Source organism: Schistocerca gregaria, chromosome 1, assembly GCF_023897955.1.
Source record: "Schistocerca gregaria isolate iqSchGreg1 chromosome 1, iqSchGreg1.2, whole genome shotgun sequence".
Classification (NCBI taxonomy): domain Eukaryota; kingdom Metazoa; phylum Arthropoda; class Insecta; order Orthoptera; family Acrididae; genus Schistocerca; species Schistocerca gregaria.
This window is the reverse complement of record NC_064920.1, coordinates 728,370,828-728,398,203: the sequence shown is the minus strand read 5'-3', so window position 1 is coordinate 728,398,203 and position 27,376 is coordinate 728,370,828. Positions and strand designations below refer to the sequence as shown.

General features: G+C 38.7%; 1 protein-coding gene across 1 annotated transcript in view; it reads left to right on the top strand.

Moving 5' to 3' along the window:
* Window positions 1–25,454, top strand: part of LOC126266864 (thioredoxin domain-containing protein 5 homolog) — a 91,195-nt gene extending 65,741 nt beyond the window's left edge. Inside the window, exons 6-8 of the mRNA XM_049971489.1 lie at window positions 2,509–2,702; window positions 6,721–6,853; window positions 25,210–25,454. Coding sequence (XP_049827446.1) covers window positions 2,509–2,702; window positions 6,721–6,853; window positions 25,210–25,335 — 453 coding nt within the window. The 3' untranslated portion in view covers window positions 25,336–25,454. The remainder of the gene's footprint in view (window positions 1–2,508; window positions 2,703–6,720; window positions 6,854–25,209) is intronic.
* Window positions 25,455–27,376: the final 1,922 nt, after the last annotated feature.

Sequence of the window (27,376 nt, the reverse complement as noted above, 5' to 3'; positions counted from 1 at the left end):
TCCTTTTTTCCCCCTAAGGTAAGTCTTTCCGCTCACAGGATTAGAATGATTCCTTACTCTCTCCCTTAAAACCCAAATCCTTCCGTCTTTCCCTCCCCATACCTCTTTCCTGATGAAGCAACCTTGGGTAGCGAAAGCTTGAAATTGTGTGTGTGTGTGTGTGTGGGGGGGGGGGGGGGGGGGGAGGAGAAAAAGAGAGAGAGAGAGAGAGAGAGAGAGAGAGAGAGAGAGAGAGAGAGAGAGAGAGAGACTCTGGACGACCTCTCTACTGTAATACTCCATTTGGAGCCATGCCATATCAAAATGAGAGACTAGACTATTATACCCAATATTCTGTCCTAATGAAACCAATCAAGGAACTGAAATACGACTTGGTTCATTTCTTATCACTGCAATAACTTAGCGCACAATAATGTTCTCAGCTATCATGACATAGTTGCCACTGTGGACATGTAATCTTTATTATTTTCAGTTACACTATGTCTCACTTTTGCACTTTTAGAAACCCATGGAACTAGTCTTGTCACCCAACTCCTCTGCCAGCAATCTTATTCTACAAGTTTGTAATATGATTTCATTACACAGTATGATTACTGGAGAGTTACATATTTTTGTGTCCCTCTACATGAGTCAGCACCAGGGATAGGTGTTAGCTGTCCATGTCATTGTAGTTCACCAGCTAGTTGCTACAGAAGTCAGCTGCAAACTGAGTGGTTATAATTAAACTGGTGGTGTTCAGAGTGATGCAGTGTGTGCTTCATACATTGCAGGATGCTGGAGCATCATGGTACGTTCATCATTCATTGCGCTCGTGGAGTATACTGAAAAAGATAATAGTTCCACTTTCTGTCACCAGGTGAAAATATAGCTCTGTAAGCAGTCACAATGCAGGAAAGAGGGAGGAATATCAAACACATGATAACAGTGGTTAGCTCTTTTATTAAGATATGGTCCCAACCTACAACAGATATGGTCCCAGCAACATGTTGCATCCGTAACACTGAACTGTTGCTTCGCAGCATATCCAGTGTAAACAAAGTGATACATTGCCATATGCTATATTTCAGATCAGGAAGAGTCTGGATACATCCCTGATAGACACAATTTTTAAGATGAAAATAGTGGTGTAGACACAATTGTGTTCATGCAGAGTTGGAATCATGTGTTTCACTAAGATGTTCTTATAACATGCTGACGTCACTGTACACCTAACGGGCCTGCGAGGTGGTGTCTCCTTGAAGAAAGACCAAGAATGGTGCAGATTTTGAAACCATACCACATAGTTACATAAGCTGAGCTTATTGGATGTTCCTGCTTAACATGTGGTGGAGTAGAACTCCATGTGCAACAGTTCTGTGCGTTCACATCACAATGCAAAGTAACTTGTGCCTCTCAATCCAAAGAACATTCTCTGACCACTGGTCATCTATATCCATGTGTGCCAAAAAACTAAGGGCCAAAGGCACTGTGTTGTAGCTTGTCTTAGGACTTCATTTAGTGCACATTCTGAATCTTGTGTGGATATCAGCATAAAATGCACTACAAAATCTTTTTGTTAACCAGGGGGGAGAGCATTCCTGTGACACAGCTGGAGCACTGGTTGCAGAATTTGAGATATGTGCTGCACGATTGGCTATAGCTACAATAATTTCATCGAGGATTAAACTCTTTCTTCAGAGTTCTTAATCATATTCTTTAGCACTTTTTTGACATGGGCCCTCTTCACAGCTCTGTCTGTTGATGATATTCATGCGGTGTAGCACTGCTGTTGCTTCCATTCTGCTAAAACAACTTTTCAAGCAGTGCCTAGTCTTACTTCTCAATAGCCATTGTGTTTTGTACTGGAAATTTCAACTTTCTTAATCCTTTACATCAACAAACACTTCACAAAAGAAATACACATTGTCAAGCAAAAAACAGAATACTGATGTCAAAACAGGAAACATTTCACATTCTGGCTGATGCAGCACAATATTTTAACCTGGTGGCAGAAAGTGGAACTATTATTTGTTCATCATACAGTGCGAGTACACCAATTAATGAACATACCTACAATGTTTCAGTGTACTTCAATGTTTACAACACAGACTGCAGCACTTGGTACACTTGTCAGTTTAATTATAACCACCCAGCATGTGCCATCTCATGAACTTCCAAATTCATGTTAAGTATCCGTGTAACAGTTTTTATAATGTGTACTTCATAGTTAAACACCTCGAAGTACGGTGAAGAACATACAGTTTACTTAATATCTACTGATACTGAAACTGAGAAACATTTGCATGGAAACTAAAAATAAAAAAATATGGTATTAAACTTGGGGATCTTTAGTTTAGAAGTCACATGGAGTTTATGCTTTTTGGGACAGTTAATTTTTAGTATATAATTTTTGAAAAAAAAGTATGAATAGTTTCCTTTTGAAAAGTGTGAGAAACCAGAAAAGATGCCATGCAGTATTTTTCTTCATAAATGTTGTCATTTTAGTGTTTCTGCTCTCTACTTTTCAAGGTGGATAAATATCAGGGACCGAGAACGATTGAGGAACTGAAGGCATTTGTTTCAAAGATGGTTGGCTCAGATGCTTCCCAAGCAACAAGGAGTTCTGATGTACAAGACTCTTCTCCAGTGGTATCCTTCTCAGGAGAAAATTTTGAACATGGTATCGCTCGTGGACTAACATTTGTAAAATTTTTTGCCCCATGGTAAGTTTTGGTAGGCACTAAGTTGTTTTGCTTATATATAAACCACAGTTTACCACTTATGGTGGCAGTTCATCTACTTTTTTTCTCACATTTTAATTTGATTATGTGCTCTGTTGGGATTTAAGTAAATTTTGCAAGTGAGCCCTAGGAATATAAAAGATTAAAAAAAAAAAAAGATTTTTTAAATTCGAAGAAACTTCAGTAATGATATGTGATGATGGCTATCAGTACAGAAGCAAAACTAATTAGGTATCAATTTGTTGTTTGAAAATTGTGTTGTGAGAGGCACTGCTTTACCAGAAAGCAAGTGAAAGGGAGGGGGGGGGGGCTTTTGAGTGTGTGAATGATTTGTAGCTTGAGTTTACTAACTTGGACACACTGTTGTATGGGTAAGATTACTGTGTAATTTAGAACGTCAGCAAATACATTGATTTATAATCTGATAGCAAATATTTTAAAGTGGTGAATCTGTAAAATCAGTTAGAGATTTCAGTGAATGGTTTGAGGGACTTCCGTGGTCAGAGAGGTGACTAGCTTTCAGTGCTGTAGTTTATATAATTTTAATGCTAATGTCCTTGAAACTATTGTTAGTTGTGCGTGTTGTTTCTTCCTCAGTGTGAAACCTATATCTTACATGTATGCTTAATGCCTTTCCTCTTGTGCTCTGCCAGGAAGAAGCCATTGAATTCGGTAGCCAACAACTTTGTGTTTGCTTATGCACTGCAGTGGTTTAGTTTTGCTCTAATGTTTTCAAAGTGACCTCATTGTCTCAATTTGGCCATCTGGTCACCTTGTACAGTGTCCAGATTTGCAGGGCATTCGGATGTGGCAGTGGTCAGATGGTGGACTGCGTGAGAATGTGAGGGCGGGCATACTCGTCAAGATTCCATTCAACCATTTCTAACCAACAAAAGGGAGTATTGTGTACCAAGCACATCACAACCGCTTCACATCTGTGCCTGCTATTCAAGAACAACTAACAGACTCCCTGCAACATTCCGTGTCATCCCACACCTCTGGCCAGTGACGGGCACCAGCTGAACTAGGGGATTATTGTCCCGTGCATAGGCTATGGCTGCCATGAAAACAACAAAAATAACTGCATTTGGAGTGGTGCCAGGACTGGGAGGCAAGGACTGTTGATAAATTGCATTGCATTGTGTTCAGTGATGAATCTTGGTTCTTAAATATCCCAGTTGACATTGTTGGCGAGTTTGGAATTGACCTGGGGAGAGGTCTCATTCTTCCAGTTTTTTGGACATGCACAGTGCAGTTACTGCTTGTGTCATGGTATGGTGAGCTATCAGGTATAATTTCAAGGCAGGACTAGTAATGGCTGAGGAAACTCTGATGGGACAACAGTAAGCCACAGACATTCTTCATGCTTGTGTTATCTCTAATGCGACCATATTATGATGCAAGAACAGTGCTCATCCACACACATTGCCTGTGTCTCTGTGAATGATCTGCTTGATCTTTAGGTACTCCTGTGACTCACTAGATACCCAGATCTGTCCTCGATAGGACATGTGAGCCCAGTGCAGAAATCAACTCTGTCGCAATGCCAGTGTCCTAGATAGCGAAGACCAATTAAGCCATTATGGGCCAACTTGCCTCAGAAGAGGACACAGTGGCTTTATGACACCCTTCCCAATTATCAGTGCATGCATCCAGGTCCGAGGGGGTGTAACATGATACTGATAAGTGGGCTCTTACTGCCAAGTTCTTTGTAAATTTGACTCATTACACTCACTATAAGTGTGATTATGAGTCTAACAGTAATGGACACTGCAAGATTTGTCTTCTTTGATATATTATATCTCCCAAAAATATCCTCTGGGGAGACATTCGTCCATGAACACAAAAGAACTTAATCAAGTGCAGGGAGCAGGAAGCTAAGAAGTACAGAAATTGGTTAACTCGTCATGTTAGTTGAGGTAATTCTCTTCAGTGGCAAGTTTTACATGCTATACAATACTATCCTTTGGATAGCAGCTTTGCAGACCTGCTTGTTGGAATATTTATACATAAACTAGAACAACAATTCTTCTAAACTCATCCACAATTTGCATACACAGTAATACTTTTTAATGGTTCAAGAGAAGATCTTAGTAACCTATCAGATGAAATAGAAAGATGCATCCAAGTCCACAGTTGAACATCTGTCAGGGAGGAATTGGTTATAGCTTTTGTGTTGTACACTGCTGAAAAGGCTTTACAAATGGATCTCAATGAACAGTTAAGAGATTTACATTTGATAGCTAAAATCACTCCATAAAATCCTTAAGAATCAAGCTGATCAACAGAGAATACTCTTCCAGAATTTTCAAGACATCATAGCACTAAAATACCTTAAAAAAAGGCAGCAGTAACATAACTTATAAATGTTGCTATTTTATCAATACACAAGCAGTAATTCAACTCTTGTAAATACCAACAGCTTCCTTTGTTCATTTGTGTCTGCCATGTTTGTTTGTAATGTGCTGATTCTTTTATTCACGGAACAACTATTTCACTCTGTTGGTTAACTTGTAATTGTTTTTCTTTTTGTTATTTGATATGTCGGTGGGTCCAGTTGTGTGCACATCTACAGCTTTCAGTAATCACCTGTGTCTGTTACAAGCACTAGTAACTCATTCATTGGTTAATTATATTGTAAATATTTCACTCATTCACTCAGTTTATTTATCTGTTACGTATTGATCAATATATATTGTCATTGTATGAACACAATTGCAGATTGCAAAGTTCACTTAAGTTCATTGTCTATGATGAAAATATTATTTCTGTAATGTCATGCATCTCAGACAAAGATCACAATATGACAATATGATATCTAGCACATTTATTCTCTCTCTCTCTCTCTCTCTCTCTCTCTCTCTCTCTCTCTCTCTCTCTCTGTGTGTGTGTGTGTGTGTGTGTGTGTGTGTGTGTGTGTGTGTCAGCTGGCTATAAGTTACTAGAATTCATCTGTCATTAGTGCTATGAAGCAGTACCCTGTAAGCATCTTAAAACAAAGGGCTTCTCACTTCATAAACATTTTGGTAACTTCAATTTTCATTGTTCTCTCCTCTATCATGATGCTAGCATCTAGCTGCACATGGTCCTGAGAATAATGTTCCTTTAACACCTCCATCAGACGATGAGTATGCTAGTTAATCAAACAATAAGACCACTCACCGAAAAGCAGAAGCATTGAGTCATCCACAGGCACACACAAAAAATAAAGAAAAATTGGTAGCTTTTGCTGCATCCCTTTTTTCAGCTAGAGAGCAAATACACAGCCAAGTGAGCCTATGCCCCAACATGCCACCATATGGACACACGATGACACTGCTTCATTTTGCAGGTGAACTAGGTTGAGGTGGGGGTAATGTCAGTTGGGGAAGGAGGGGGGGGGGAGAGAGAGAGAGAGAGACTGACTGGGGGGGGGGGGGGGGCAGGGAGAGGGATGGAAATGGGTGACTAGCGGCTCAGAGGCAGGCAATCAGTTTGCTGGCTAGGAATGTGGGAGATAGCGGTGGAAGGTGCACAGGCTAGGCATGTGATGCATGGATGTTGGAGCCAGTCAGGAATGGTGCATGCTGAAAGTTACGGGGGAAGGTGAGTGAGTTGACTGTCCAGGGATGACTACCACTCCGCCCTCGCAGCTTCAATTCTGTTAGTGCATCTGTCTAACTTCATAGGGGATGTGCTGCATACATTGCTGGATTAGTACTCTAGAATTGAAGCTGCGTAGGTGAGTTTTGCCTGGATAGCCCAATTAGTAAGAGCAAAACCCGAAAAGGCAAAGTAGTATTATTCAAAGCCTAGTCTGGCACACAATTTTAGTGTCACAAAATTTAATGTGAAAACACCTACTTATGGCCTTTGATTCTAATTAATGAGAATGTGGTTAAAATGTTAGTATCTTCTCCATTTTTGTTACTTATGATTTCATGACCACTGATACAAGCCACATCTTTCCAACTGACATTGTTCCTCGTGTGTAACTTGTTTTTATTTTATTTCCCCCCAGGTGTGGTCACTGCAAAAGATTGGCTCCTACATGGGAGGAGCTGGGCAAGAAATTTGCATCTAACTCACTAGTCAAGATTGTGAAAGTGGATTGTACTTCAAATTCTAATAAGGATTTATGTAATGATGAAGAGGTAAATTTAAACTGTTCTTATATTTGTTTGTATGGGAATTTTCTACTGTCGTTGTTCTAAGAAATGTTTATCTCCAGACAAACTTTACTAGGTTGCAACATTTATATGACAGATTCCTTTCATGATACACAATTCTCAACAGACTTCCCTGTCTGCAGAGAAAATATTATGGAAAATTTTTGTTGTCAGAGGCATTATTAATGTTCCATATTTGTCACCCTTTTATTCTCAAATCTGTCCCAGTTTACACATTGAAAATTTCAAGCCTATAGTTTCTTGTTTTCTTGGCATGTAAATGTTCTTATAGTCATAAAACAATTTTATATAAGTAGGAAGAGTAATTTGCCTTTAATATTGCTTCAGCGAAGAGTATTTCAAGATAAGTGGTGAAGAAGTAAAGTTTGTTTTTGTTTTAGATGCAGATTTTTAGTCAGTTATTTGCTTTTTGTGTTTACTCAGAAAGTTATGTATAAATAAGTGGTACTGTATGAGACATAGGTGTCAAAACCGTATTTTAAACTGAACAGCATTTCCAGTGCCAGGTGGGGATGCTAAACATAATTGATTGGTAAACTGCTGATTAAAATTGAAAGTTGCAGATAGGCTGGGAATTAAGGAAGTGGGATCTGGACAAGTTTAAAGAAGCAGAGGTTTATGGGAGTTTCAAAGAGAGCATTAAGCAACAATTGCCTGAAACAAGGACAAGTAACACAATAGAAAACAAATGGATAGCCTTGAGAAATGAAATCGTGGAGACAGCAAAGGTTCAAGTAGGCAAAAACACCTTGCCCCCAGAAAAATCCTTGGACAACACACAATATTCTAAACCTAACAAATAAAAGGAAAAAATATAAAAATGTGGCAAATGAAGCAGGCAAGAAAGATGTACACACATCTAAGAAGGAGAATGACAGAAAGTGCAAACGGACAAAACAGGAATGGCTAGATAAGAAATGCTAGGCTGTAGAAGTGTTCAGGACTGTGGGAAAGACAGGCATTAAGCATAGGAAAATTAAAAAGTTTAGAGAAGCATGCATAAGAGTATTAAGAGCTCAAATGGCAAATTCATACTAAAAAGAAGGGAATGCTGAAAGGTGTAAGAAGTACATAGAGGGTCTATGTATAATGAAAACAAATTTGAGGACAGTGTTACACACAGAGCAGAGGAAGTAAATGTATACTCATGTAAACATTACACTATGAGTTCTGTGTTTGCTTGAACCTCATTGGATTTTGTTTCATGTGGAGCAGAAGCCAATCTGTCTCCAGTACAGTCAAGAATGATAATATGTTTTATGCTGTGTGTTACGCATACATTGGCTCAGCAACAATATGGGACAACAGCTTTAACTTCGAAAGCACTGGCCAGCCACCTGGTCCAACTAACCTGCAGTGATGTGAACAGTTGTAGTAGACGTAAAAAGAGACAAGTAGAGAACAGTGTAGCCTTGAATGTCATTTAATTTTTGAACAGAAGGAAATAACAGTAAAACTGAGGCAATTGCTTCTTAGGTGATCTGGTGGAAAACATACTCTTGATCTTAGCAAACATAGTACTGTAATTAAAAATAAGAATGATGAAAATTCTGGAATTAACAAGGGTTATTTTTCTGCAGGAGTTATGTGCAGCATAAAAGAGCACTGCCGGGATTTCACCTTGTAGTTAAATATTGAAGCCACTGAAAGTATTACAGTCAAGTCATATATCTGAACTTCTTCCATATCGGACTCTGAGGAAAGCGGTAAATTTCAGTTCTCATATGCTGACAACGAGGTGATCAATGACGGAATCCCAAGCCAACATTTCCTCCTCCTTCTCTTTTATGACATGCTGTTCTGCATTTCGACATCGTTTGGCACTGACGTATCACAAAGCTTCGTGCATTAGTTACAGTGAGTTTGGCAGCTTAAATATCTTGGTTTTTCTCATGACAAATCCCTTAACTTGGCTCCAGGTAATTCTATTGGATTCAGATTACAGTGACAAGTGTAAACATGCATCATTTGTACAGTATGCTAGACATCGAGAATATTGTTTACCATGTTAGTACGATGCTCATCACTATGGCTCATCTGTGACCGCATCTGTCCAATAAAACGGTGGGCACATTCAAACAAAAGTACTTGAGATTTAATTAAGTTTTCTAAATTCCAAAATATGTAACAATCTTTTATCATATATCGATAATTAAGAACGTGAAAACCAGAATTCTGCGTGTGATATGTAATTATAAACCAGAAGATATGCATTTTTCTTGAAAAAGTGATGGTTAAGTATGAGTTAGTTACCACATATTTGATAAATTTCATATTTAAATGGAATAAAAAAATTGCTAATTAGAACAGTGTTTTGAACCACTGCCCACCATCCCGCTTGATTGTCAGTCTATGATGCTACTGACTACGCCAGGATTACAATTATAATTGCGCATGTTATATTCAATACATCACATCAAAGCTAATTTCTCTCTGTAATGTTGCGAAAAACATGAAGAATAACTTATTTCTAGCCATTAATGCTGTTCTGCGTGCACGTTTCACTACGAAGCGGGAAGTAATGCCATCCATTTTCGCGGTTCATTTTAACAACGAGCCCAAGTAGCACATACATAAACTGTGACTGTATACAATTTTTGAAATAAAAATTATGTAGCTAAAGTATGATGAAGAGAAACTTTTGTGGCTGTTAATACATTAGAATGTCTTGAAGTTTCATTTACTGTGACATAGTAATGAAACATGTAACCATAAGTTGGACCTCCTCCTAAGAGCAGAACACAATCAGTGTACGAGAGCTATGGGTGCTGACCAATCATCACGTTTGTTTACATCACGTTTATTCTTATGATGAATGGCGTATAGATGTGGTAGGAGATACAATATCACGCTTAGAATTTGACAGAGGTCTGGAAGACCAAACTTGTGAAGACAAGATTCCTTCAAAATTGTTGGCAACTTGGAGAAAGTCAGCCATGACGATACTACTCCACTTTACATGAAAGATACATCAAATGGGCAAAAAATCCTTAGACTTTAAGAAGAATGCAATAGTTCTTATTCCAAAGAAGGAAGATGCTGACAGGTTTGAATATTACCAGTCCATCAGTTTAATAAGTCATGGTTGCAAAATACTAACAGAACTTTCTTGTCATTACATGCTTGACTAGCATGCCTCCCTCCAAGCCATTGCAATGCTGCAAGCTTACTCTGTGACTGTATCAATTCTCTGACACCATGTATTTTGTTTTATTATAAATCCAGTCACTGGCCACAAAAGTTCATGAATCAGGTAATTTCTTTTGGACAACAATGACCATCTTAAGACCAAAAAATAATAAACCTACAAAGATAGCATGATGCACAATGTTCCCAAATTATGTAAAACACAGATTCAGAAATTATTATTAGTGAACATAACATTTCTGTTACTGAGTATATCTAGTGTATGTACTACATAATTTGTGCCATTGCCTGTATAAATGGTACAGTCACATTATTTAGCCATACAGGATTCATGACAAAATCAAAATTTTGAGTACTGTGGACATCATTACACCCTGCACGTTGGCACTTCAAAGCCATGAAGAATAATGCCTGATGAGTGACATGTCTGCATTCTGGCGCACTAAATGTCGCTGCTGCATGTTATTTCACATAATTAAAAAAAATTGTTTTTAATTAATTGCACAAAGTCTTTCCCACAGAATTTAGTGCAAATATATCTCAAAATGCAGACAACATTGTCATATATAATGTAATGAAGAAAGAGGCTTTAAAAAAATACTGTTACAAAATTATGTAGCATTACATAGTGTAATCAATCGTTAAAACAAAATCTTCAGCTCAAAATATGCAGTGCTATTGCATTTAAATCATTTAACAACAGGTCTTCAGCTTATGAATAAAATGCAACAAATATTTTTTAAATGGACAGACTGCATCCACACAATCTACTCATGAATGGGGAACGCAAAAACTGGCTCATAATTATATGCAACGAAATGATAAACATTTGTCATTAGACATAATCAATGTATTTGTTATGCTTACCATTCATTCATATGAGCTGCAGATGAACCAGTAACTTGTAATTAAGAAGGAGACCTTTAGAAAATCCAACACTATGTTAGATAATTTACAATACACTTATAGAATTCAGCTGGTAAGGAAAACACTAGGTCTGCAGTTTGCTATTGAAGTAGACAAAGGATTTTTTAGCGAAGAGGCTGTGCTTACTAGTTCTCCCTGTCAAACGGGAGCATACGAAACTGACTTACAATAATATACAATGAAATATACAGTAATATACAACGAACACTACAACATAGTCAGTGCTAATGTCCTACACATCATCCAGTTATATGAGCCACAGATGCAAATGAATGCTTGTAAATTGAGGCTCCAAAAATATCTAATATAAGTTGCAAAACATGCCCAACAGAGAAATGGTCAATACTTATGCAGTCTGTACATCAGAGTAGCTGAATATATGTTCAAAACACACAGTGGTCAAAACCTAGTGAGATGAACATATATACAACCTGTGACACAGAAGGTTCACCTAAAATATAATAGTTCCAAATGGCACAAAGAAAAATTAAAAGTAAAAAAGAGCTATAAAACGTAGATGTGTTGTAAAATATGAAATGACCCACAAACAGAAATTAGAAGTAGGAAAACTATAGCCAATAAGAGTTACTGTAAAAACCCAATATGTTTGCTTCATGGCTGCCACCTAAAGGAGAAAAGCCACTTGTAAGTTATATTTAACGCTCTGTGACATTCCATGTGGTGTACGTTATAGCAACATAAAAAACTCAAAGATTAGGCTGCTGCCAGAATTTCTAATACATTCTTAAGATTTATTTTATACTTGAAAAGTTTCCCAAACTAAAACAGATTTTTGTAGAAAATTGTCAAACAACCCAAAGTATGCACCCAGGTGCAAAATGTGTCTGCTCATTAAGCACCATACTGAGCTGATTTTCCTTACATTTACATATCTCTAATGCCTCTAGTAGATAAAGGATGCGGCCGTTTGGTGCTTTGTGAAAGATGAACATACTATTTTGTGTGCTATCGAACTTGTGTCCACTCTCACATAAATTCATATGAAGTTCTGACCCGTTCTGTGGTCCCAAGTGCTCTCTAAATCTTGCATCAAATTATCTATATAGTAATGGTTAAATTGACCACAATCAGTTATATATATATTCCTGACTCATATACTCTGGCCCTGAAATCTTTGCTTTTCTTTCCTATGTTATGTCTGATTCTCAGTCCTATTATATTACTTACCTGGTTTATTGTTAATTTATGTTCGGACCCCACATCTTTCTCAAAGTTTTTTCAGATTGTATGAGCCATATTAGGAATGTCGTCGTCCACCTAGCATAGTAGCCAGTCCATTTGGTGGGGGGATGGGGAGGGAGCAGGGGTGGTTGTTCTTCAGGTACCCAGACAGTGGTAGGATTTGACCATGCTCGGATCACACTGTGGATGCCTAAGGTGTTACCTTCACACCTAAGCTAAGATGCCTAAGCACCTGCTGAGGAGTATGTGACTGCCCATTTGGAAGCAAAGGACTCCAAACACTGGTCATTATGCCCTAAGATCTGTGCTCTCTTTTGTTTGAAGTAGGCAGCATGATGGTGGATATTTGGCATTGTGAACTGGTGGTCATGAGGCCCCAGCAGTCACTTCAGACAGGCCAAAGTACACTGCTGATAATTACGACCCTAGGAACTTTTCCTCCTCTGCTGCAGCAAGGAAAAGGGGGGGGGGGATGAGAAAGTGACCTGCTGTCATTTATTCCCTTAATTTCCTGATTTACAACTAAAAAGGTAGTGTCTATCTCTATACTAAACCACTTTTGTGAAGAATATTGAAAATGTATTTGACAAACTATCTTCTCGTAGCAAATTGCAAAGTGGTTCTATTGTAATTAAGATTACAAACTTTACCCTGCCTGTGACATTTCTTACAAGTAAGTAACTTGCTGATGTACTTGTTACCATCACACCCTGTAAGAACCTTAACATGGTACAGGAATTAATTTTTCACTGAGACCTAATGCTGCAAGCAGACAAAGAACTATGTGAACACTTGGAGAGGTGAGGGATCCACTTCATGCTTCTTGTACATCAAGGCCTACAAGAAAGAAATTAAACACCAGCATATTCATCCTCACTCTTGAAAGGGATTTGCTGCCAGAAAAAATATCATCATGCATTACTGCAATACTGGGAAGCAGTATTTCCCAACCCCGATATAGTGTTTAAAATGCTAGCCTGATTATTTCTCTCACTTTTTCTTTTCTTTTTTTTTTTTTTTACACACCATTGTCGGTCCAACTGAAGTCAGTTACGAAGTTACGATTTTAGCTTACTCACTTCTGCTATTATATATGTCCTGGCTAGAAGGAAATCTTTACTATGAAACTGTTCGCCAATATTATATGGGATCATGCTTGCCACAGATGTCCCTGGGACCTTTGTCTGCTCTGACCTACATGCCAGCCCAAGCCATATACTTTACTACATAAATTATTTTTTAGCTCTTGCAGAAATATTGTCTTTTATACTTCGATTTTACCAGTCCTATGCTCTTTCATAATCTGATTAAATTTCTGCTGGATGCCACTAACTTCATATAAACTACCTCTTGACTGAGGGACTGATCACACCGCTGTTTAGTCCCTTTAACCCCCAACCAAACCAACACAAATCATTTACAGAAGAATGGAAAAACTGATATAAGTTAGGTGCGGGGTAGATTTATTAAAATAATAAAAAGCATAAACCTTACGTAACTTGATTCTGGATGCTATTTACAATTGACAATCTGAAGTTCCTTTGGTCTTGGTACGTTCATCTTACTTTCACATATCTCTGATACTTGACAAAGTGTCTTTTCATTTATCTTCGTGGCTAGGTACAGGAATATGGTAATATTATTAGGCACAGACTGAAAATTGACTATAGACTGGTACAGACAAATGCAGACTGGTACAGACTATACAGACTAATGAAGACTGACTAATCGGAGGTCTGTCCACTCGTTATAATACCTCGCGCGTTCAGGTATCACTGCACGAGTGTGATCCGCGAGGAGAAAAGGTTCCACGTTAGCAGCAATCTCATTGGCTGCGTTACATATCAATATACAGATCGGCGGCAGCAGAATTTGGTCCATCTCTAAGGCAGCGCCATCTAGTAGTGCGGAGATGGAAGAGTGCTGCGCCTGCGCTGTTGTGCTTAGCGGGGCGCGCTCTAGTGGGAAACCTGTGTATGCACTGACTATGCGGAACAATGTACACAACATCCCTCCATTCCGGGGGAAGAAAAAGAGCTTTTGAAGTTTGCGTGAAAAGCCTTCCCCCCCCCCCCCCCCCCCCACCCCCACCCCCCCCCCCCACCCCCGCCCCTGCGCGTCTGTGCTTTCCGGCATGCGTATGTCTGTGGGTGCAGACATGTTGCTCCCCTTGGCATTCGCCCATGATCCGCTAGGAAAACCCACTCAAAACCTACGGAACAGGGAACCGGAGAAGCAAAAATTTTGTTACATAATTGCATTTCCACATCGGTGCATTGACCATAGCGTAAATGTAATTCTTCTTCAACGTCCACTTCTCTGGGGATGTCGGCTGTCGACGGCTGGTGTAGTCGGGTGCCCTTGAAGGTGCGGTGGTGGCGGCGGCTGCCGGTGACGGCGTCTGGAATCCTGCGAGCAGCTCAGGGTTGACATCTTCTGAGCCTGCAAAATGAAACAGCCTAGGACTTCTGCCTATATGTGACTGCTGTCTTTGCTGCCGTAATTGATTACTATGGCGAATAACTATGTCGCTTTGCGTTCTTATTCTATACATAACATTTCCAATGCATTCTACAACGATTCCTTGTGTCCAAGTACGTTTTCCTCGACTGTAGACAGTTACGAGGACTTTGTCGTTTACGTTGAATCTTCGTCCTTTCGACATTCGTTAATCATTTTCTGGATGCATTCTGGATTTTAGGATAGACATCAAAGTCCTGTGTTGTTGCCCATGTAGTTTTTCTGCTGGTGACTGTGTCTCGTGCGGAATAGCTCTGTATTGTGACAGAAAAATTAATAAGGAAGTCTCTTTGTTGTACTGTTGCACCAACTTTGTCATGTGCTTTGAACGTTCATACGAATCGTTCGGCGAGTCCATTAGCCTCAGGTTGAAATGATCCCATCCTCGTCGCCAATGTGGTGTGAGTACTGTAAGACCTTCGGTACACACACCATCAGATTATTTGACTTGTCGCTCTAACGAAGTAGACGAGTGTCAGCAATATGTCTCGTGGTCGTATCGTGGCATGTTTATCTTCTGCCTTTAGGTCACACGATGGAAATGCCACTTGCACACTTAGAGAAACAGATTGACGGTGACCAACTTTAAACAGAACTTGATCAATTTTCACACACATTTATTAAAATAATAAAAAACATGAACCTTACGTAACTTGATTATGGATGCTATTTACAACTGACAATCTGAAGTTCCTTTGGTCATGGTACGTTCATCTTATTCTCACATATATCTGATACGTGACAAAGTGTTTATTCATTTATCTTCATGGCTATGTACAGGAATATGGTAATCTTATTAGGCGCAGACTGAAACTTGACTATAGACTGGCACAGACAAGTGCACAAGTGCAGACTGGTACAGACTGATGTAGACTGACTAATCGGAGGTCTGTACACTCGTTATAATACCTCGCGCGTTCAGGTATCACTGCACGAGTGTGATCCGCAAGGAGAAAAGGTTTTACGTTAGCAGCAATCTCATTGGCTGCGTTACATATCAATATGCAGATCGGTGGAAGCAGAATCTTGTCCGTCTCTAATGCAGCGCCATCTTGTAGTGCGGAGACAGACAAGCGCTGCGCCTGCGCTGTTGTGCTTAGCGGGGCGCGCTCTAGTGGGAATGTTGTTTTTGCGCTGACTACGTGGAACTATGTACACAACAATCAGTTTGGATTTAGGAGCACTTGAGGCCATACTGAGTGGAAGACCTGTCATAGCATGTAGCCTGAAGAGAGGCAAATACATTTACAAGATTTGAAGACTTAGAGAAAGCTTTTGACAATGTTGACTAGAATACACTCTTTGCAATTTTGAAGGTAAGAGGAGTAAAATACAAGCAGCAAAAGGTTATAAATAACTTGTTCAGAATCCAGACTGCAATTAAGATAGTCAAAGCACAAGAAAAGTGATAGTAGCTGAATGGGAAGTGAGATGGATCTGATACCTATTCTTAGTGTTGTTTGATCCGTTTATTAGGCAGGGAGTAAAGGGAACCAAGAAGTAGTTTGGAAATGGGATTAAAGTTCAGGGAGGGAAAAAAAATAAACTTTGTGGTTTGCTGCTGACATAATATCAGAATTGAAGGACTGGGAAGATTAGTTGATCAGAATGGATACTGCCTTCAGAATAAGTTATAAGATGAAAGCAGTGGGCAGTAGCAAGAAGAGAGGTTACTTTGAAACCTGTAGAATGGATGTTACTGAAATCTGTGATTGGACATTGAACGGAAATATGCTTATTACATCTTGTGGTTATGGACAGATAGTGTGTGGTACAGCCATTTCTACGAAGTTCATGGTTAGTAAATGTTACCTACCCTCCAGTACTGTAAACTTGAGGCATACTTCTTCAACTAAATTTGCGAAATACAGTGGATTATTGTGTCTTGAACAGGGGGAGAGTACTTGGCCTAAACATCAGGATAGAAGATGGCACAAACATTTTTCAAAAAATTGCTCAACCGCTATATGAGCTGTGTAATGCTAGTGTGGATTGGTGTAAAGCCGAAACAGTTCTTAACCACTATGGCACCTATAGCATCACAGTTGGAATAGATTTCTGTAGATACCACTGGGCCTGTCTGGATCGACCACTATTCCCCTGGCTACTTTCAGAATGAGGGTGGAATGTCTTGAACTATTCTCTTTGAACCTCCATCAAGTTGGATGTAGTGCTGATCAGTATCTGCGTCCAGCTCTCAAACAGAGCTCAGGAGGATAGTCATCTTGAAGATGTCTCTTCTAAAATGGGGACTTCTCATAGTAACAGAAAACAATTGGGTCAAAATGTTCTGGTCATCATGAGAAGAGGATGGGTGATAAATTTTCCTTTTCTACATACAAAGAGAGATTTGAAGGAATTAGGCTGCAATTTGATGTTTTTGTTGTGGTCTTCAGTCCTGAGACTTGTTTGGTGCATCTCTCCATGCTACTCTTTCCTGTGCAAGCTTCTTCATCTCCCAGTACCTACTGCAACTTCCATCCTTCTGTATCTGCTTGGTGTATTCATCTCTTGGTCTCCATCTATGATTTTTACCCTCCATGCTGCCCTCCAATACTAAATTGGTGATCCCTTGATGCCTCAGGACATGTCCTACCAACCGATCCCTTCTTCTAGTCAAGTTGTGCCACAAACGTCTCTTCTCCCCAATCCTATTCAATACCTCCTCAGTAGTTATGTGATCTACCCATCTAATCTTCAGCATTCTTCTGTAGCACCACATTTCGAAAGCTTCTATTCTCTTCTTGTCTAAACTATTTATCGTCCATGTCTCACTTCCATATTTGGCTACACCCCCTACAAATACTTTCAGAAACGACTTCCTAACACTTAAATCAATACTCCTTTACTGCTTTAAGTGCCTCATTTCCTAATCTAATACCCTCAACATTATCCGACTTAATTCGACTACATTCTATTATCCTTGTTTTGCTTTTGTTGATGTTCATCTTATATCCTCCCTTCAAGACACCACCCATTCCGTTCAACTGCTCTTCCAAGTCCTTTGCTGTCTCTGACAGAATTACAATGTCATTGGCGAACCTCAAAGTTTTTATTTCTTCTACCTGGATTTTAATACCTAAACTGAATTTTTCTTTTGTTTCCTTTACTGCTTGCTCAATATACAGATTGAATAACATTGGGGAGAGGCTACAACCCTGTCTCACTCCTTTCCCAACCACTGCTTCCCTTTCATGCCCCTCAACTCTTATAACTGCCATTTGGTTTCAATACAAATTGTAAATAGCCTTTCGCTCCCTATATTTTACCCCTGCCACCTTCAGATTTTGAAAGAGAGTATTCCAGTCAACATTGTCAAAAGCTTTCTCCAAGTCTACAAATGCTAGAAACGTAGGTTTGCCTTTCCTTAATCTAGCTTCTAAGATAAGCCGTAGGGTCAGTATTGCCTCAAGTGTTCCAATATTTCTACAGAATCCAAACTGATCTTCCCCAAGGTCAGCTTCTACTAGTTTTTCCATTCATTTGCGTTAGTATTTTGCAGCCGTGACTTATGAAACTGATAGTTCAGTAATTTTCACATCTGTCAACACCTGCTTTCTTTGGGATTGGGATTATTATATTCTTCTTGAAGTCTGAGGGTATTTCGCCTGTCTCATACATCTCGCCCACCAGATGGTAGAGTTTTGTCAAGACTGGTAATTTGATGACACTTTCAAATGGATTTTTTGCAAATTGAAACTATAATATCCCTTTGATGTGTAGGTTGGGTGGGTGTGCATCACCACTTTAGTAGGAGCTTTGATTATCTCTCGTCATGCCCTGAAGAGACAGACATCCTACGCAAGATCCTTCCATGCCCTCCTGAGTGGGCATAACAAGCTCAGTTGCAGCAGTTCCTTCACAGCCTGGGCCATCTGGATCCTTCCCTTTGCCACCGGCTTCTCTGAAGCACGCGAATATAAGCCAGTAAAATTAACTCCACGAAGGTAGTTGCTCTCCAAAAATTAGTGGAATTATGAAAATGTTTTAATCACTCAAATATGCTTCTGGTATGAATAATCTGAGTTTGACCTGATTTCTGAGTGGAGATTCAGCCATGACCTAAGAAAACCACAAAAATTTAAACCCCACCATGCTCCCCCCCCCCCCCCCCAAAAAAAAAAATCTTCCTGAACAAAATGTTTAATGGAAAAAGCCAAGGTATTGTTACCAAAAATAAACAGCATTAAATTCTTCATCTATATTGATTGCTGTTTAACATTTCCTATCAGTTTTTCATGCTTTTCAAAAACACTGGTTTCGGCACTATAAAATGTGTAGCAACTGAGAATTGGCTAATTGGATGCAAAATTTTGTAGGGCAAAAATTGTAAAGCGTCAAATCATGTTTTCAAAAAGTGAAAGAAAATGACAAAAAACCATAACTAGTAAATAAATATTGCCATTATTCAGTTATATGTAAAGTGGTTATTTGCCAACATCAACTTTCTACTTTCATTTGAATGGTTTCTTCCAGTGTTCACTCTTATTCACTTACTTTTCAGTACCCTCACACTGTGCCTACATAGATATGTGGAAAACACAAAAAAACTGTAAGTGTTGATATATTAGAAAACACAGTTTACTTTGAAAAGGCAGATATCCCTTCAGATGGAGGATTTCTGCCACACAGTGTTGCATGGGAGGCAAAATTGACTATTTCCTTCCATAATTACAAAGTATGTAGATTATATCAAGTGTTAATATGGCAGAAAGGTAAAGATTGTGTTTGGTGGATGCCCAGATTTGAGAAGTGGCAGGAGCACGAAATCAGCTGAGCAAGTGTGCAGAGACACCAAAAGAACTGCTTCAACTGTCACGTTTAATGAAACTTCAGTAACCACAGCAAAAGATATTTTTTGTCAAATGAACAAAATTAACACGGCCTCATTGATTTACTGATTGCACAATTTGAGGGTGAGAACTTCAGTATTAAGCAAGCTGTTGAGGGTGCCAATACTGTAACTAAAGATACTGATTTTGACATTGCTCAACACTCTTTCTGCGATTCTGTCCACTGAAGCCTGCCAAAGGCAGAATGTGACATAGTCTACAGCCCTCTAAATTTCGAGTTGTCTCAGGTGTTGAAAACATGCCTCAGTGGCTGCGATACAACTTTGTCGTTTTGCAGAAAAGGAAAACCTAAACTCCCTAAAAGCATTGGAGACAAAAAATGACTTACAGAAAGCAGCAGAGATTCAGCTGCTAACGAAGCTGATGAGGCTTGAAGTAAGTTTGTAGTAGCCCTGTAATGGGAAAAGGAAACAAAGTCCTTAAATGTACATCACTATCAAATCTATAAAAAATGTATATCAAAGACATCAGTCTACCACACCTCTTTGCCTCCTACAGAAGCAACTGTTTGAGAGTATTCCCAGAGAACGTGTTTGCAGGTGCAAGCTTGGAAAAACCGCCCTCTAGACTCGCTGGAATGGTGCTGAAAGGCCTCAAAGTTTGGTCTCTTGGCAGTGCTCATCACCAAAGAGCATCATTTGCAGAAATGTTGAAAGCCATTGACAGCACATGTGGCAGGGTATGCCATAGATGCTGTTCCAGCAGGGAAAACAGCATTGAGTTCACCACCATTTGCGAACTATACATAAGCTAAACCTGCAGCAGTGTTCCAAATGACATCCCCATTACTGACATTAATTACCATGACATAGGTAACAACATTTTGGATGAAGGAAGAACAGCCCATCAAAAATGTAAACACAGAAAAAAATGGGAAAATTAATGTTAATTGGACCCTCATCCTCCAAGGATGTAAAATCAAGAAAAACTGATTGTACATTGCTGAACGTTAATTTGTAAGATATGTTGTTTTATTGTAGTACTTTAACATCATTTTATAGAATCATATGAAACTCAATTTATTGTTAACTGAATAAATTTTCTTTATTCCTAATAAAACAATAATAAGCCTATTTATTTTCACTAATGCCCTTGCAAACAAATTTGTTCTTTATGTAATACAATGTATTCATATTATTCTTCTAATTTCATAATTTTCAAAACTATTATCTCAATGTAATGTAGGTTAGGGATTATATAACAGCAAAAAACTAAGGAAAGTGGATACTGGAAAAATTTCATTGAATGGAAAGTTGATGTTGATTGTTAACCATGTAATTACCGTATAACCAAATAACAGCAATATTTACTTACCAGGTTGGTTTTTTCCTCTCTTTCTTTGACTTTTTGAAAACACAATTTGACAGATTTTCTATAGGAAATTTTAATCAAATAGCAAAGTTTTGTGTGGTTTTCTTTTCATCACAGCTGAAGCTTCACTCAGGAATTGGGACAAACTCAGATTGCTCATAACAGGGGCCTACTTGAGTGGTTAAAACAGTTGCCAGAATTCCACTATTTTTGAAAAGCAGAACTCTAATTTTCTTGGCCTAATGGTAGTTATCTTTTAAACACATCCATCACTCCCATAATTGGTGTGGCTCAGTCTCTGTAATCCTGCTGTCCCCACACTCTTATCCAAACAGTTTCCCCTACCTCAATCTTGTCACATCTTCCTAATTAACTTCCCCCTTTTCACCTTCGTGCGTGTGCGTGTGTGTGTGTGTGTGTGTGTGTGTGTGTGTGTGTGCATAAAAAGGGTTACTCTGAAAGCTAGCAAGTTTCTACCTATTTTGTGTGCCTGTTGATGACGCAATGCTTCTACTTTTCAGTTAATGATCTCCTTTATTCCGAAACTACTTAAGTTCTATGACAGCTTCCCTGCAAAATATTTTTTATGAACTCGGCAATTATATGATGATGATTCAAACTTGGGGGGTGGGGTGGAGTGAGCATCTTCACTGTACTGTATGTTGGCATGAAAATGAATTCAGTGTCTGTGATTCAGAAGTACAGGAGATCTTTAAGATACTTCAGCAAATGATACATTTGAAACTTTTAAATAATAATAATAATAATAATAATAATAATAACAACAACAACTTAATGTACTTTATTTGTTTGTATACACTGATAACCACTCATTCAGCAGGAAAATCAGTCAAATACAAGACACCCTCCTTCACCTACATATTTTAGGAATGAGGTGATATTCTGCTGTATACCAGAAATGCCGAGAATTCAGAGGCAGTGAACTAGTTTATGTAACAATCTTCAGGGTCCTTGCACAGTATCTGCTACATGCAAGGATCTAATTGTTGAGGCATAGAATCGTACTTCATTGTAAGGAGAAGTGGCTGGAAGTGAGAGACAACCTGTTGAGGTTGGTAAAATCAACTATCTGACCATGGTATAGCTCCTTTCTGTTTTCAACATAATGTGAAGTTCTCTTAACTAGCCTCTACATTGAGATTTCTCCTCCAGGATTTCCAACTGCAATGGGATGCCTATGACACAATACTGAATGTATACCAGACATATGAAGAGTGTTTTCTGAAGTGATATGTTCCACTCGGGGCAAATATAGTAAACGCACCAAACACATTATCAAATTTTGTTAACTACCTAACTTCTACCTAGAATTTTATAGGTGTAGTTCAATAATTTGACTCTTTCTCACTACCAACCATTACAGTTCTCATTTTTATCTGGTTACACTGTTTTACCAAATTTTTGTACATGTTACTATTTTACATGTTTTTATTATTTTATGATGGGTGTTTTATTGTACTTTTTGATTGTGTTTCTTAGTAGGTAATGTATATAGTATGGGGACATAAATCTTTGTATGGAGGAAATAATAATCGAGCTATCTGGCTGGCTCCACAATCAACAAATTAGGACTCGTTCTGCTAAAATGTCATGAACCTTGGACAGTGACTTAATTCCCATTGATTTCAAACCTGTGTCATCCTTCCAAGCATAGGCAGAGTATGAGTAATCTTTGTTCTGCATTTGGCAAGTTTGAAATTGCCCATTATCTTAACCTTCAACTCAACATCCATTTTGTGTTCTCAAGCCAAGTATGTCCAACAGCATTCGCTCACACTATAGATAATACCTGTCGAGAATGCAACTATGATATCAGATGTGATGTGCTGTACTGTTGTTACATCCATGCACACTGGCAATACAACTTCCAGAAAGCACACAGTGACATTGGTATAAATTGATTTTCTTCAAGATTTTCTTACTTTTTTCCTTTCTTGCCTAGTTTGATCTGTGAATAATTGTAGAGGACTGCTGATAATGAATCTCAAGGTGTGTGTGTGCCTCCTAGGGAGAAAACTGGGAAAACCTGGGAATTTTTCATTGTTTTAGTTTTCAGTTACATCTTTGTAGTTTTGGCTGGTAAGAGCTGATATTCTAAAAAAGAATTTTATTTAGTCTGCAGCTACAGAATTATGCTCCAGCATTAAAACATAAACAAGAGAGAAACAACAAAATGTCATTACAACAACAAAAACAGTGCACACACAAGTGTCTGCCAACAGCAAGATGTGTCAAAGGATTTGGTACAAAGATACAATACTCATTAACTAGAAACTGTTTTTGTTGAGCATGATGACATACATACTTACATTTGGTTCATTTCAGCCGTTGCCAGCAGCCTAATGCACATGCACAGAGCTGAAGTCATGTTTGAGCAGTGCCTTTTCCAGCTTCTGGTGACATGAAGCACAGTTGTTAACTGTATAAGCATTAGCATCAAGCAGCCAGAAGGCGCACAGAAATTTTTTTTCTGGTATTTCCAGGCTTCCTGATTTGCCGATGTAATTTTGCTGTTTTCTCTACGTTTACAGCGCTTGCGTCAAATGATGATAAAACAGATTTCTGTTGCCGGGAGCTATAAAGTGAATTAAAATACATTCACATAATCATGGATGACTAAAATATGTTTCAGCTCTCTGATTTTATTGTATTTCCACATTATTAGTAGTGAAGCATTAATCAGCTTGCAGAACATTGAAGTTATTTTTATCGGTTAGCTAAAGAAAATTTGGCTTTTATTAATCTTTTCCGTAGAGGCAGTCTGTTTATTTGAAGCAAAGTGTTGCATTCCATACTGTTGGCTAGTTTCAACTGTTTACTGAATTTCAAGTGCACATTTTCATTTTCTGGCATTTATGAAAGAATGCCTTAATAAAGAACCAAACATGAGATAATACAGCTACGGGTACTCCAAGAAAATTGGTATACTGGAAACCTTAATACTAGGTAGGGGCCTGCTTCAGTGTGAATCTGGACCTATGAATATGTACTTTAAGCTAATGATGCATTTTAGCATGGTTTACAGAATTCTGATGATCTTGGAGTATTCTCTGATGTTCTGTTTATTTTATAACATACTGTAAGATATTTTAATGCTATATACAAATGAACATACATAAATGTTTGCTTTAAGATGACTAAGGAGACCAGTAGTGTTAAATAAAATGTTTTGTTTCAAACATATTGACAGCTTTAGCAGAATTTTGCAAATCTGCACTCCATGAAACACATTGTTTTATATCACAAGACATATTCAGCACTTGTCTGGGACCTCCTCTAGGCTTGATGTTATTTCTTAATTTGTGATGTTTACATCTTAAATTTACAGTGCGCCATTCTTCAGTAAGTTATAGACTTACTGCGTACCATGTTATATGCTCATAACTGGGTGCTGGATGGTGATAGGAATGGGGAGGAGAATTTCTTTTGGGGTAATTGTTTTAACACAAATAACTTATATCACTTTATTTTTCTAATTAAAAATAACTTATCATAAGTAATACGACATTTATAAGATTAGACCCATACCTATATTCAGGTATAATGGAGCGGTAGTTGTGATTGTCTGGGATACAGGAAAATGGAAGTGTTAATAATATGCAGATATTTATTGAGTATTTTAGTGTTGGAGCAGATACTTTTACCAAAGATTTCTTAAGCTTTAGGGAAATGAGCATTTGACAAGAACAAAATGACTGCAATAATGTGTCCAGTTTGACCAATGTCATCACTTCCATCTAGAGCACTTGATTCCTTACAGCTTAATAATTCAGTGCTAAATGAATCTGCTCAGATACCAGATTCCTCAGTACTTAAATCAGTAACTACTCCCAGGCTTTCCTGCAACATACTGTATTGACCTTGTCTGTAAACAAATTTAACAACAGTCCCTTCCTGTCAACATAGCCTGTACTTCCACAAATACAGTAGCAACCCCTTAGTTTCCCATTACCATCCAGCCATTGACTGCTTTGGAAAGTTGTTCTGCAATGAATTATTTATTCACTCATTTGTCTCCCCTAACATGCTCTCGGCTTTCCTCTATTCTTCTGTTATACTGTTCTCTTTTTACACTATTTCTGCACATTTATCACATTGAATTGTTGTATTGTTTCCATTCATCATTTTCTCTTCTTCACCTACTTCACACTCTGTCCTTCCCTATATTATGTCTGAACTGAAACTAGATGTTTTACTATCTACTATGTTTTGTGCACAATACTTACAGTGTGTCCACATATGAAAGCTTTTATTTTTATTAATTTTTGTTAGCACTGAGGTTTATAGACAAAGAAAAACTTACCTTCATACCATTTTAATCTCCTTTTCTGTTTCCAGGTGGATGGTTTTCCTAGCCTCTTTCTGTACAAAGATGGGAAACGGATAGCAGAATACAATGGTTCACGTACTCTGGATGACTTATATGAGTTTGTTTCTAAACACATGCCACATGATGAGCTGTGAAATAAGACTGATGCATTAGACTAGATATGTTAAAGAAGTACCAAGCTGTACATTTGATATTGAGAGTGGTATCAACATTAATCTTATTTTTCTAGAATACATGTCAGTTCTGAATTTTATTGAGTTGTTATTGATATCCATAGTGGATAGGTGTTTACTTGATACCTGAAGGTAAATTGAGCTGCTGCAACAAGAAAATAGTTTTGGTGGTACAAAAGTGATAATTATTCCAAATAAACAAGTAAGAAATTGCTTGCCAGTTGTTATACACTGAAGAACCAAAGAAACTGAGCCACCTGCTTAATATCATGTAGGGGCCCCAGAAGCACGCAAAAGTGCTGCAACGCAATGTGGCATGGTCTCAACTAACGTCTGAAGTAGTGCTGGAGGGAACTGATACCATGAATCCTGCAGGGCTGTCCATAAATCTGTAAAAGTATAAGGGGGCATCCCAGATATGCTGGATAATGTTCATCTCGGGGACGTTTGGTGGCCAGTGGGAGTGTTTAAAGTCAGAAGAGTGTTTCTGGAGCCACTCTGTAGCAATTCCGGAGGTTGGAGGGGTGGGGGGGGGGGGGGGGGGGGCTGTTTCATTGTCCTGCTGGAGTTGCCCAAGTATGTCAGAATGCGCCTTGGGCATGAATCATGAATGGATGCAGGTGATCAGACAGTATGCTTACATACATGTCACCTGCCAGAATCATACCTAGACATATCAGGGGTCTCATATCACTCGAACTGCACACTCCCCACACCATTATAGAGCCTCCAGCAGCTTGAATAGTCCCCTGCAGACATGCAGGGTACACGGATTCATGAGGTTGTCTTCATACCTGTACACATTCATTTGCTCTTTACAGTTTGAAATGAGACTCGTCTGACCAGGCAGCATGTTTCCAGTCAGCAGGTCATCAAGGGCACACGAGTGGGCCTTCGGCTCTGAAAGCCCATATTGATGACGTCTTGTTGAACGGTTCATGCGATGACACTTGTTGATGTTCCAGCACTGAAATCTGCAGCAATTCGCAGAAGGGTTGCACTTCTGTCACTCAATTCTCTTCAGTTGTCATTGGTCTCATTTTTGCAGGATCTTTTTCCAGCCACAGCAATATCAGAGATTTGATGTTTTACCGGGTTCCTGATATTCTCGGTACACTCATGAAATGGTCGCACATGAAAATCCCCACTTCATCGCTACTTTAGAGATGCTGTGTCCCATCGCTCATGCACTGACCAAACACCTCATTCAGACTCACTTAAATCTTGATAACCTGCCATTGTAGCAGCAATAACCAATCTAACAACTGCACCAGATGCTTGTTGTCTTATATAGGCATTGGCAACTGCAGTGCTGTCTTCTGACTGACTGTTTACATGTATCTGTATTTGAATACACATTCTTGTTCCAGTCTTTTTGGTGCTTCAGTGTACATACACTGTAATCTGACAATCTGAGAGATAGTTAACCTCCATACCCTGTCCCCAACACAAAGTGCCAAAATACAATTTGAATAAATACCATGGGGTTTGAGATGAGGGTACAGTAATGAATGTGACACTGGTAAGTAGGGTATCTCATTTTGTAGCATCTCTGAATTTGGATCTAAATCATAGTATCAGGGTTGTGAAACAAAAAGTTTCGCTCACTATTGTTTACAAAAAGTTAAGAACACTGATTCATAACAAAGAAAACTGGATGTGAGCTAATATTGATTGTGCAATTGGATTGAGGTGTCACTCAAACACATTGTCTGCTTGCATAAATACGCGTTCAGCAAACAGAAGGAACCAACAGACTGCAAAGAGGCTACTGCATGTTGTTATTTTGATGTCACACCTGTTTTCAATCTGTCTTCCCTTGAGTTGGTTATTGTGTGCATGGTTCACATGCATGGAACCATGATTGTACCCAGGAATGCACCTCTTCATCCAAAACAAATGTCTGTCTTCAGGGCTCCAAAAAATATGCAAATTACACACACACACACACACACACACACACACACACACACACACACACACACACACACACACAGAGGCA